Source organism: Bos javanicus, chromosome 3 (assembly GCF_032452875.1).
Source record: "Bos javanicus breed banteng chromosome 3, ARS-OSU_banteng_1.0, whole genome shotgun sequence".
NCBI lineage: Eukaryota > Metazoa > Chordata > Mammalia > Artiodactyla > Bovidae > Bos > Bos javanicus.
In genome coordinates, this window is record NC_083870.1 from 50,300,064 (window position 1) to 50,312,616 (window position 12,553).

At 37.1% G+C, this 12,553-nt stretch overlaps 1 protein-coding gene across 5 annotated transcripts in view; it reads right to left on the reverse strand.

The window, feature by feature from the left end:
• The window catches only part of FNBP1L (formin binding protein 1 like), a 137,104-nt gene that overhangs the window by 54,193 nt on the left and 70,358 nt on the right, over positions 1–12,553 (reverse strand). For 4 of the 5 annotated variants that reach the window (XR_009735352.1, XM_061411163.1, XM_061411162.1 and 1 more), the window contains exons 3-5: positions 6,182–6,235; positions 4,755–4,902; positions 4,027–4,089 (exon numbers count right to left, since the gene is read on the reverse strand). Coding sequence is in view for 4 of the 5 variants with exons in the window: in XM_061411163.1 (XP_061267147.1) it covers positions 4,027–4,089; positions 4,755–4,902; positions 6,182–6,235 (265 nt within the window). In the remaining variant the exon portion in view is untranslated. Of the gene's footprint in view, positions 1–4,026; positions 4,090–4,754; positions 4,903–5,137; positions 5,277–6,181; positions 6,236–12,553 lie in introns of all 5 variants that reach the window. The other variant, XM_061411161.1, reaches the window with a different exon arrangement.

Genomic DNA, 12,553 nt, shown 5'->3' on the forward strand with positions numbered 1-12,553 from the left:
TGCGAAGAGTTGACTCATTGGAAAAGACTCTGATGCTGGGAGGGCTTGGGGGCAGGAGGAGAAGGGGACGACAGAGGATGAGATGGCTGGATGGCATCACTGACTCGATGGACGTGAGTCTGAGTGAACTCCGGGAGTTAGTGATGGACAGGGAGGCCTGGCGTGCTGCAATTCATGGTGTCGCAAAGAATCAGACACGACTGAGCGACTGAACTGAACTGAAGACTTTTTCAATTTCATTCTTTCCAGTCAGCTTTTCATAAAGTTCTTTTTTGTTCTTTTTATGTTCCTTTCTTAATAGTATCTTGTTCCTATTTCAGGGATGTAATCATTTCTCTATTCCCTATGAAAAATGTTAATAATAGTTCTGGGTGTTTGGCTTGTTTGCTTTTCATTTTTAATTTCTATTTCCTTTCATAGTCACTGTTTCTTCAAAGTTGCTTTTTTTTTTCCCCCCTGTATACTTTGCTGTTTATGTCTGGAGATTTCTGCCAATCTGCTCTTCTTATTTGAAAAGCTAACTGGCTTTAAGTTAGCTTTGGAGTTTCCTTGGAGAAACCATGGTGCCTGTATCTTTAAGTCTTTTCCTCTAAACCTAATTAAATTCCACAGAGGAAATTCTTCCAACTTCTTGTCTGGAAAACATATACCTTGCTACCTGTATTCTGAGAATTACTAAGAAGAAAGCACAGGATGTCAACATTTTCTGTTTACCTAACCAGTTACAAGGTCAATTTTCTGTCTTGGGCATTACAAAACTATTCAGATAGTGCAAATCTCATTAACTACAAGGTCAAAAGGTTTAACCTTCTCACAGGTTACCTCCCACTCCTTGACCTTCAGATAGAGACAAGGTTCTCTGTTGTCTCCCTTGGCCTGTCCAGAGTTCCTGCCACTTTTCACTAAAGGTTTAACCCTTCAAAGATTCGAACTTTATACAGGGATTTCAGTTCCAACTCTTCACATAGAGCTAAAAACCTAAACTCTGTCCTTTTGTGAGTACTAAATACCAAGCCCTTAGCAAGGTCCTGTAAACCATACCCCAACACCTCTGGAATCACTTTTCAAATGCCATTGTATCACCTCTTATACCTATTGCTCTGGCTTTTAGATTATCCTTAGCTTCCAGCAGTTAAGAGATTTCCCTTTCTTTCAGGTAAGAGCTTGCTGCTGAGCTTAACATACAATAAAAAATATTTTAGCTGTTATATCTAGGTATTTGTAACCAAGTGCTTCCCAGGTGGCACTAGTGGTAAAGAACCCACCTGCCAAGAGACACAGGTTCAAGCCCTGGGTCAGGAAGATCCTTGGAGGAAGGAGTGGCAACCCACTCCAATATTCTTGCCTGGAGAATCCCCATGGACAGAGGAGTCTATCGGGCCACCGTCTATAGGGTTGCAAAGAGATGGACAATACTGAAGAGAATGAGCATGCATGCCTCTGGAGCCAAAAGATGTCTGAGTTAGCTCAGCTGACCTTATAGCTAGTACCAGGAATACCTGTAAGTTACATCAAATTTAAAAATTTGATGTAAGAAATTTCTTATAAAAACTTTAAAATGCACTTACTATTTTGATTAGTATGAGACATCAAATGATACTTAAAATTTATTCAAAGCATAAATATATCTGAATATGCATAAAATGCGGAATGTCACTTTCCTGTGAAGATTACATTTCACACTGAATTATCTGAAACTCAGTTCAGAGATGTGTTTTCAAATTGAACAGCTATAGCTACCAATTTTGGTATAATCTGAGGCAATGCATATACACAAAAGTACTTTTATAGTGTCTTCAGATCAGATCAGCCGCTCAGTCGTGTCTGACTCTTTGCGACCCCATGAATCGCAGCATGCCAGTCCTCCCTGTCCATCACCAACTCCCAGAATTCACTCAGACTCACGTCCATCGAGTCAGTGATGCCATCCAGCCATCTCATCCTCTGTCGTCCCCTTCTCCTCCTGCCCCCAAGCCCTCCCAGCATCAGAGTCTTTTCCAATGAGTCAACTCTTCGCATGAGGTGGCCAAAGTACTGGAGTTTCAGCTTCAGCATCATTCCTTCCAAAGGAATCCCAGGGCTGATCTCCTTCAGAATGGACTGGTTGGATCTCCTCGCAGTCCAAGGGACTCTCAAGAGTCTTCTCCAACACCACAGTTCAAAGGCATCAATTCTTCGGCACTCAGCCTTCTTCACAGTCCAACTCTCACATCCATACATGACCACTGGAAAAACCATAGCCTTGACTAGACGAACCTTTGTTGGCAAAGTAATGTCTCTGCTTTTGAATATGCAATCTAGGTTGGTCATAACTTTCCTTCCAAGGAGCAAGCATCTTTTAATTTCATGGCTGCAGTCACCATCTGCAGCGATTTTGGAGCCCAGAAAAATAAAGTCTGACACTGTTTCCACTGTTTCCCCATCTATTTCCCATGAAGTGATGGGACCAGATGCCATGGTCTTCGTTTTCTGAATGTTGAGCTTTAAGCCAACTTTTTCCCTCTCCACTTTCACTTTCATCAAGAGGCTTTTGAGTTCCTCTTCACTTTCTGCCATAAAGGTGATGTCATCTGCATATCTGAGGTTATTGATATTTCTCCCAGCAATAACAACTGTCAATTTTTTTCCCTCAATATTCAATACTCCATCACTAATTCAACCTACCCCTGCTAGCTCTTTAAATCTCCTGTCAATTATTTCAAATGTGTTAGACATTTTACAATTTCATTTCCTTGATTAGACATGAAGACATGGGACTAGAAAATGAATCCTGCATATATTTCTCCATATTACACAAAAATTGTATTTGTGTGTCTCTCGCTATACTGTAGGTTCCACAAAAACAAGATCATTATCACATTTGCTTTTGTATCAAACTCAATACATATTGTGGGTATCTTCAATATACCTGAGTTGAGCTGAACTCACCTTTATTTCATAATACTGTCAATGTCTTAAATCTCTCCTACATTTTTTGATGCTTTCTTATGACTCTTACAACTATGCTTAGTAACAATTATTCTAAAGGTAAATCAGCACATATCAACAGGAATGATTTGTGTCAACTCCAGTCTTTAAAGGAACCAATAACTCCTGAGTGTAGGAGTTTGTTATTTTGTGCAAATGAAAGACACACACACATACACACTCATTAGGTGGCAGTACTAAGGATGCTAGTTAAGGCAATTTTAAATTTAATAAATGTAAACAGTCCCTTAAAGTCTTGCTGCAACCAATCAGAAATAAAATCAAAACAAAAATCAAAACAGACTATTAATATACCTAAGAATTCTCAATCAGCACTGATTAGAATCTTACATTTACATTATTAGAGATCCAGTGAACTGGAAGAAACATTTTATATTATCTAGTCTGCTGTCTTCATTTTTCATTTACTAAAGATGAAGTCATGAAAAAAATCAGATGCTAAGGGAAAGGCGAACTAGAACCCAGGTTCTCTTTGTCTCAGTCAAATGGTCTTCTAAGATATATCACTATTTCCTTATTATTTCTATCCTCTGCCAATACTTTACAATAACAACTGCAAAGACAAAAAGAATCTTCCTAAATGTCTACAAATACCTGAAGATTACAGAGTTGTTACAAAGTACAGAACCATACAGGGGAAAAAAAAAAGGAAAATGGACACACTGATCTCACATTCTCTATTTACATCAGTGTCAAATTAAGAATACTACTACAATGAGAAATATTAAACTCAAATAGATAAGAAACAAGAGAACTTGGCTTCCCAGGTGACACAGTAGTAAAGACTCTGCCTGCCAATGACAGGAGACATGGGTTTGTTTCTTGGGGCGGGAAGATTTCCTCAAGTACGAAATGGCAACCCACTCGAGTATTCCTGCATGAAAAATTTCAAGGACAGAGGAGCCTGACAGGCTCCAGTCCATGGGGTTGCAAAGAGTTGGACACCAACGAGCAACTGAGCACGAACACACATAAGAGAATTCAGGGCTAAATCAGTCTACGAAAATTTATGTCAAACATGAAAACATTATAACTCACATTATCCATCTGCTTCCAACACATGTCGAGGTATTGCTGAGCTTTTCGTCCCTCTTGAAGATGCTAAAGGTGATAACAACCAAAAAAACACAAATTTTAAAATTACATTTAAACACCAATTAAAGTCTAAAGGCCTCTCCCAAAAGACTTTTCACTTAATTTACTTTCAAGGTACTAATTATGTAACTTTATCAAGACTCAGGAAGACAAAAACTCTCTAAAATGCATTTCCTAGAATATTATTTAAATACTTCAAATATAATTTTTAAGACATATAATCTCTAGAAAAATACATGATTATAGAGAATAGGGGTAGAAAAAGTTTTTTATAATGGGTCAGATAAATATTTTAGGTATCGGAAACCACGTGGTCTCTTGCAAATATTCAACTCTGCTAATGTAATGCAAAAGTGGCCACCCGCAATATGTAAGTAACTATCTAAAAATGTAAAAACCATTCTGAGCTCATGCTAACTAGGAAACAAAAACAGGCAGTAAGCTAGAGTTGGCATGCTGGCTAGAGTTTACCAAACCTCAGTCTTAAATCCAAAATGATCACAAATTAGCAAGAATGTCTTGAGATAATTTAAGCTAGAAGAAATGTAGTGAAATAGAAAACCAGTTCATGCTGAATGAACATACATAATTTTAAAAGGCAAAGTAATTACTTCATTTCTGTGAAAACATTATATGCTATTATAACTGTATAAAAATGACAAGAAAATTACCATTTTTCTTTCAGTTTTCAGATCATGAGCATATCTCATTAATTCACCATAAACTCTGTGGGCCATTTCTTCTGCTACTACTTCTCGCTGTCCTGCATAGTCATTTAACTCGTTAAGGATGTTAAAAAAGGCTATACACGAAGTAAACCTGACAAAAACATTAAAAATGGCAAAATTTATTTTTATTCTCATTACAAATATTTTTGTGAGATACAGATCAAACCTGACAATTAACCAATTTTAACATATGCATCCTAAATCTCAGCTACTAGCTCTAAATTAAGCTCTGCCTTAAGCTCAAGTTGTACATGTTTATATATTTCCAGGTAGTCATAATTTATCAATAAAAGGATTTGGGGGTCAAAAAATAATAAGAATACTACCTGCAGGCTCTTTTGGCATACTGGAATCTCTTACGTTGCCAACTGACTGGCCTGAGCTTGGGAATGAACTTGGTTGGATTCCTAGGCTTGGCAGCTGAGCCTGTTGCAGAGATGATGTGCTTGCTCTCCAGGACAGAACCTGCCAATCATACCACTCAAATGCATCTCGATGGGTGATCTACAAACAATTTTGCTATCAGCTCTGGACACAGCTGCCTGTATGCCTGCCCAAATCCTGAATGGAAGTGAGGTGCCACTTTGGTTGGCACCACAGAGGGTAAGAAGGGGCAGAAATAAGGGTAAAAAGAAATGTGTGTGGAGGGAAGGAGAGAGACAAAGAAAATAACTCTATTAAAATGTATAGATCTACTTGAATACACTGCCAGAACGCTCTTATGTAAGCTGAAGGCACACAGCTCAGACAGGACTCCATTAACACTAAACCAAAGACTCCTCTAAATAACTGACAATCATACACAAAGTTGTTTTAAGTTTAGTCTTTGTTTCTGCATTTTACAACCATCCAGTTTCTTTTTGTTTCTGCATTTTACAACCATCCACGTATCCCCGTGTGTAAGAATGCCAGAAAGCTTGTAGGCAATCCCTAAACATTTATTCAGAGTTCCAAAATTACTCTGAAAACCTATTCCTTTTCATTACCCCTTTAACCCAACCAGCTAAATTGTTTTACTATTTGTAAAAGAAAAATCAAGAATCTAACAAGCTGACAACTACAAAATAAAGTATGGAAAAAAATACCCTTCTCTTCTGGAGACTACATTCATTCAAGTGGAGTCCCAATCCACCTATTACTTAGAACTCATACATCAACTATCCTAAAAAGCTATCATCAAGCCCACTGAAATATGCATTCTCATAAGAAAAAATAGTACTTTCCTCTGTCATAAACATAATTTTTTATTATGATACAAATCTTGTTAAAATTTTTATAAAAAGCTAATAGTATAATATTTATTTTACTAAATAACAAAAATATACTCTTTTAAATTTTCATAAGCAATAATAAATAGGTATATAATTTACCTTGGCTCTTCATCTTTGGAGGAACGTTTGGGACAGTACTTCTTAACCAGATTTCTACAGGAAGATTTTTTAAAATTTGTTAAAAATGCTGTTGTCGAAATTGACTTACATTCTAAAAGTCTCCAATTTCATTAAACCAAGAATTTAATGATGTAAAGTAATTAACACAGTAACATGATCATCTATCATTTCATCTCTGCAAAATCAGAGGCAGACAAGCACACGGACTCTGGAGTCAAACTGGACTACATGGGTCACATAAAACCCCTCTCTATGCCCTGTTTTCTATAAATGATGGTAACAGTAACCTCTACCCCATATATGAGAATTAAAGGAGACAGTATTTGCAAAGCACTAACCACAGTCCTTTATAGCATGCTCCTCAAAACATGATCCATAGACTAAGTAAAAGTCCACTTCCTCTTCATTACCGATCCACAACAAGCTAAGTACAGAAGTTGAGAGTAATTTTATAAATGTTGAATCCAACAGCAAAAAATGTAGGGCATTTCATGTCTCTTTTTACATCATTTTTCAAGTATTCAAAACTTTTTGTATTTTATAAAAGCATCAGTAGACACTTTAAAAGAATCTAGTCCGTTATCACAAATAATTTGAGATATACTACAGAGGATGAGACGGCTGGATGGCATCACCGACTCGATGGATGTGAGTTTGAGTGAACTCCGGGATATGGTGATGAACAGGGAGGCCTGGCGTGCTGCGATTCATGGGGTTGCAGAGTCGGACACGACTGAGAGACTAAACTGAATTGAAACTGAAACTATAATATTCATGGAAATTAGCAATTATGAGGTAATTGATTAATTTATGGTATTATGGTTATAACTACAGTCTCCAACCTATAAATTGATTGCATTCCAGAAATTACTTTTAAAGTCAGTGATTTTAAACCATGAATCCATAAATTACTTTAAACAAAAACAAGTCAAATTTGGGCAAAGAACATTCCAAAGAGCAAGTAGTGTCAAATTGTGAACAGTTTTTTGTATATCAGCATTTTAAGCATTATTTAGAATTACAGGTTATAATCAACACACTGTCTTTGCATACCTACATCACTTACTATGCTATTTTATTCTGTAACAGTTTGTAGCAGACACATTTCTGCTCACCAAAAAAAACCTTGTTATTTCATACATTTTCCAGCCCACTTCCAGTTGTGGCTAATTCTGTATAATGGGCTGTAACTTTTGTGTAAATACCAAGCTAAAGCTTTATGGCTTATACCTCGGACTTCCTCATTCTCTGCAGAAGCAACTGTGGAAGTTTCATGTTAAGATAAAGATGAAAATAATATGAATTCTTCAGTTACCACATGGACTACTAGAGCATTATCACCTAGCCTTGTGGCTGACTGCATGAGCAAGAAATAAGCTTTTTCTGCTTAGCCCATGAGATTTGGGAGTTATTATTCTAGTACAACTGAGTATATCCTAAACTACAGCTCCTCTATTGTCATGCCTATGTAGTTGTGGTGTGCTGGCCACATGTAACAGTTCAGGAACACCTTTTTCTTTTTTTGGCCACATCCTATGGCATGTGGGATCTTAGTTCCCCCCACCAGGGATTGAACCTAGGCCTGCTGCAGTGGAAGCACAGTCTTAACCACTGGACCATGAGGGAAGTCCCACAGGAACACTTTCAGATCCATAAATCCATGCCAAAGTCAATCCTAAAATTTCTCCTGAAATTCTTGGTAAGAGATGTTCTCTTTTAAAATTTTTATTTTATATTGGAGTGCAGTTGATTAACAATGTGGTTTTAGTTTCAGGTGCAGAGCAAAGTGATTCAGTTACCATTTCTTTCTCCAGGGGATCTTCCTGACCCAGGGATCGAACCCAGGTCTCTTGACACTACAGGCAGAGTCTTTTACATCTGAGCCACCAGGGAAGCCCAGTTATAACTTTAAATGTATCTATTCTCATTCAAATTCTTTTACCATTTAGATTATTATAGAATATAGCACTGAGTTCCCTATGCTACACAGTAAGTAGGTCCTTGTTGTTTATCAATATGTTCTCTTTATTCTAAAGTTAAATTGATAGGACACAACCCTAAAGAGGCTACTTGGGAATTATATCAACAGAGAGGATAGAAAAATCAGGAGAAAAAGAAATTCTTACTTTTCTGAGTACCCAGATCCCTAAACTTTTCAGTTACATAAGCCATACATTTTTTTCTTTGCTTAAACCAATATAATTTGGGCTTCTGACACTTGAAAGACTATGGCTACTGCCACAGACATTAACACTAAAGTCTTAAGATACTCATACTTTAAACATAGCCTAAACAACACTAATTTGATCTCTAGCTTCTGGGGAAGAGCACCTATACCACAAGAGGGAAGGGGAAGAAGAAAGTAATAATACGTTTACCTTTTGAGCATGCCGGCTTAAAACTCAGCAATTTTTTAAAATTGCTCTTGCATCTCTTCTGTAAAAGTTACCCACCTACAGGCAACTCTTCCCAAGGACCAGTAAAGCCCTTAGAAACCATATATAAGACAATAAAGACTCCATCCAAGTGAACCCTGCCATTAGAGAAACTATAGCATAATTCAAAATGTTCTTGTAGTCCACTAAATCAAAACTTCTGCTAGGAGATGACGACACAACAAATTACTAATATTTCTAGGGAGGGGGACTGAGAAGTGATTCATATTTAATGTATTACAATTTTTCTAATTAAAAAAAAAAGTATGATAAAAGCATACCAAGAGAATTTATCCCCGCAAAAAAAAGATATTCCTCAAAGCATCTGATCTCAGTTGGGCTTTCTAAGAAAACAGTCTGAAGTCAGCAAAAATTCATTCCAAGGTGTGATTGGTTACTAAGTCCTACAAATCCCTGCTTTGAATTTTTAACATAATACGCTTATTAGGTCAAATAAATCTCTGGCTTACGTTAAGTATGTAAGGGTAAAACATGCACGTTGCTCCTAAACTAAAAATACTTTAGGCAATTAATCTCTCTCAAGAAGTCTGCCCTTAGAACTCTCCGACACTGTTAGTGAGAATGTAAATTGGTGCAGTTACTATGGAGAACAGTATGGTTCCTTAAGAAACTGAAAACTGAGCTACCATATGATATAGCAATCCCACTCCTGAGCATATATCCAGAGAAGAACATGGTTTGAACGAATACATGCACCTCAATGTTCTCTGCAGCACTGTTTACAATAGCTAAGGCGTGGAAGCAACCTAAATATCCACCGACAGATGAATGGATAAAGTTTATACACCCCCCCCCAGAGTATTACTCAGCCATTAAAAATAATGAAATAATGCCAGTTGTAGCAACATGGATAGACCTGAAGATTATCATACTAAAAGGAGGACAAAGAAAGACATATATCATATGATATCGCTTATTACAAAAGACTTCTTTTCAAAACAGACACAGAGTCACAGACTTAAGAGAAAAACTTATAGTTACCAGGAGAGAAAAGGGAGGGGGTGGGATAGATTGGGAGTTTGAGATTGACAGGTACACAATGCTATATTTAAAATAGATAGCCAATAAGTACCTACTTTATAGTACAGGGAACTCAGCTCAATACTCTGTAATAAACTAAATGGAAAAGGAAAAGAATGGATACATTTGTATGTGTAACTGAATCACTGTGCTGTACACTTGAAACTAATACAATATTGTTAATCAACTATACTCCAATATAAAATAAAAATTTTCTAAAAATCTGCCCTTAGTGTCAGTTTCCCTAGGCTGTTTATGAAAAAAATTTCCCATTCTTCTAAATTCAGAGACTCTCCAAACAACCAATTATGAAAAGTAGTTTTTATATGTAACACATGTTTTGAGTATTGTGTTATAAATCAGGAATTAAAGGTTTATACAGATATATGTTATAATAGATGTCATAGATAAGCTACTACTTTGCTTTGATGCATGTGTCTTTCATTCATGTTTTCTCAGTACCTTAGGATCATGCATCACGGATACAGAAAAACTAATACTTTTCAGTAGTCTGAGAAGGCTTCTAAATTTAATGGGCTTCTCTAAAAATTACAGTATTCCCTATATATTCTATGTGGTATTAAATATATCATAGTACTTAACTTATATTTAAATTCTGGATTTTAATATTTATACATTCTAGTTTTGTCATGTTTATAGTTGAACTTCAGTGAAAATTATAAGCTTTCCAAATAATTTCTAAAAACATTAATTCACTTTTATTTAAACTGCATTTCACAGTTCTGAAAGTAGTAAAATGTAAAAAAAATGTTTAAGGCACATAAATCACTTTTACATTTTTAATGTTTCAACATCTGAGAGGCTCTGAGTTTTAATTCAATATTCCATTGGAACCTGGAATGTTAGGTCCATTAATCAAGGTAAATTGGAAGTGGTCAAACAGGAGATGGCAAGAGTGAACACTGACATTTTAGGAATCAGTGAACTAAAACTGACGGGAATGGGTGGATTTAATTCAGATGACCGCTATATCTACTACTGTGGGCAAGAATCCCTTAAAAGAAATGGAGTAGCCCTCATACTCAACAAGAGAGTCCAATATGCAGTTCTTGGATGCAATCTCAAAAAGGACAGAATGATCTCAGTTGCTTTCCAAGGCAAACCATTCAATATCCAGTAATCCAAGTCTATGTCCCAATCACTGATGCAGAAGAAGCTGAAGTTAAACAGTTCTATGAAGACCTAAAAGACCTTCTAGAACTAACACCAAACAAAGATGTCCTTTTCATCACAGGGGTCTAGAATGCAAAAGTAGGAAGTCAAGAGATATCTGGAGTAACAGGAAAGTATGGCCTTGGAATAAAATGAAGCGGTGCAAAGGCTAACAAAGTTTTGCCAAGAGAACACACTGGTCATAGCAAACATTCTCTTCGAACAACACAAGAGATAACTCAACCCATGGACATCACCAGATGGTCAATACCAAAATCAGACTGATTATATTCTTTGCAGCTGAAGATGGATAAGCCGTACAGTCAGCAAAAACAAGACCTGGAGCTGACTGTGGCTCAGATCAGCTCCTTATCGCAAAATTCATACTTAAATTGAAGAAAGTAGGGAAAACCACTAGGTCACTCAGGTATGACCTAAATCAAATCCTTTATGATTTTACAGTGGAAGTGACAAATCGATTCAAAGGATTAGATCTGAGACAGAGTGTCTGAAGCACTATAATGGAGGTCTGTAACACTGTACAGAAGGGGGTAATCAAAACCATCCCCGAGAAAAAGAAATGCAAAAAAGCAAAATGGCTGTCTGAGGAGGCCTTACAAATAGCTGAGAAAAGAAAAGCGAAGGGTAAAGAGAAAAGGAAAGATATACCCATCTGAATGCAGAGTTCCAAAGAATAGCAAGGAGAGATAAGAAAGCCTTCCTAAGTGTGCCATGCAAAGAAACAGAGGAAAACAACAGAATGGGAAAGACTAGAGACCTCTTCAAGAAAATTAAGAGATACCAAGGGAACATTTCATGCAAAGATAGGCACAATAAAGGACAGAAATGGTAAGGACCTAACAGAACAGAAGAGATTAAGAGGAGGCGGCAAGAATACAAAAAACTGTACAAAAAAGGTCTTAATGACCTGGATAACGACAATGGTGTGATCACTCACCTAGAACCAGACACCCTGGAGTCTGAAGTCAAGTGGGTCTTAGGAAGCATCACTACAACAAAGCTAATGGAGGTGATGGAATTCCAGCTGAGCTCTTTCAAATCCTAAAAGATGATGCTGTGCAAGTGCTGCACTCAATATGCCAGCAAATTTGGAAAACTCAGCAGCGACCACAGGACTGGAAAAGGTCAGTTTTCATCCCAATTCCAAAGAAGGGCAATGCCAAACAATGTTCAAACTACCACACAACTGCACTCATTTCACATTCTAGCAAGGTAATGCTCAAAATCCTTCAAGGCAGGCTTCAACAGTATGTGAACTGAGAACTTCCAGATGTACAACTTGGATTAAGAAAAGGCAGAGGAACCAGAGATCAAATTGACAACATCTGTTGGATCATAGAAAAAGCAAGGGAATTCCAGAAAAACATCTACTTCTGCTTCACAGACTAAGCTAAAGTCTTTGACTATGTGGATCAAAACAAACTGTGGAGAATTCTTGAATATGGGAATATCAGACCACCTTATCTGCCTCCTGCAAAACCTGATGCAGGTCAAGAAGCAACAGTTAGAACCAGATATGGAACAACGGCCTGGTTCCAAATTGGGAAAGGAGTATGTCAAGGCTGTATATTGTCACCATGCTGATTTTAACTTATATGCAGAGTACATCATGCAAAATGTGGGGCTGGATAAAGCTCAAGCTGGAATCAAGATTGCCGGGAGAAATATCAATAACCTCAGA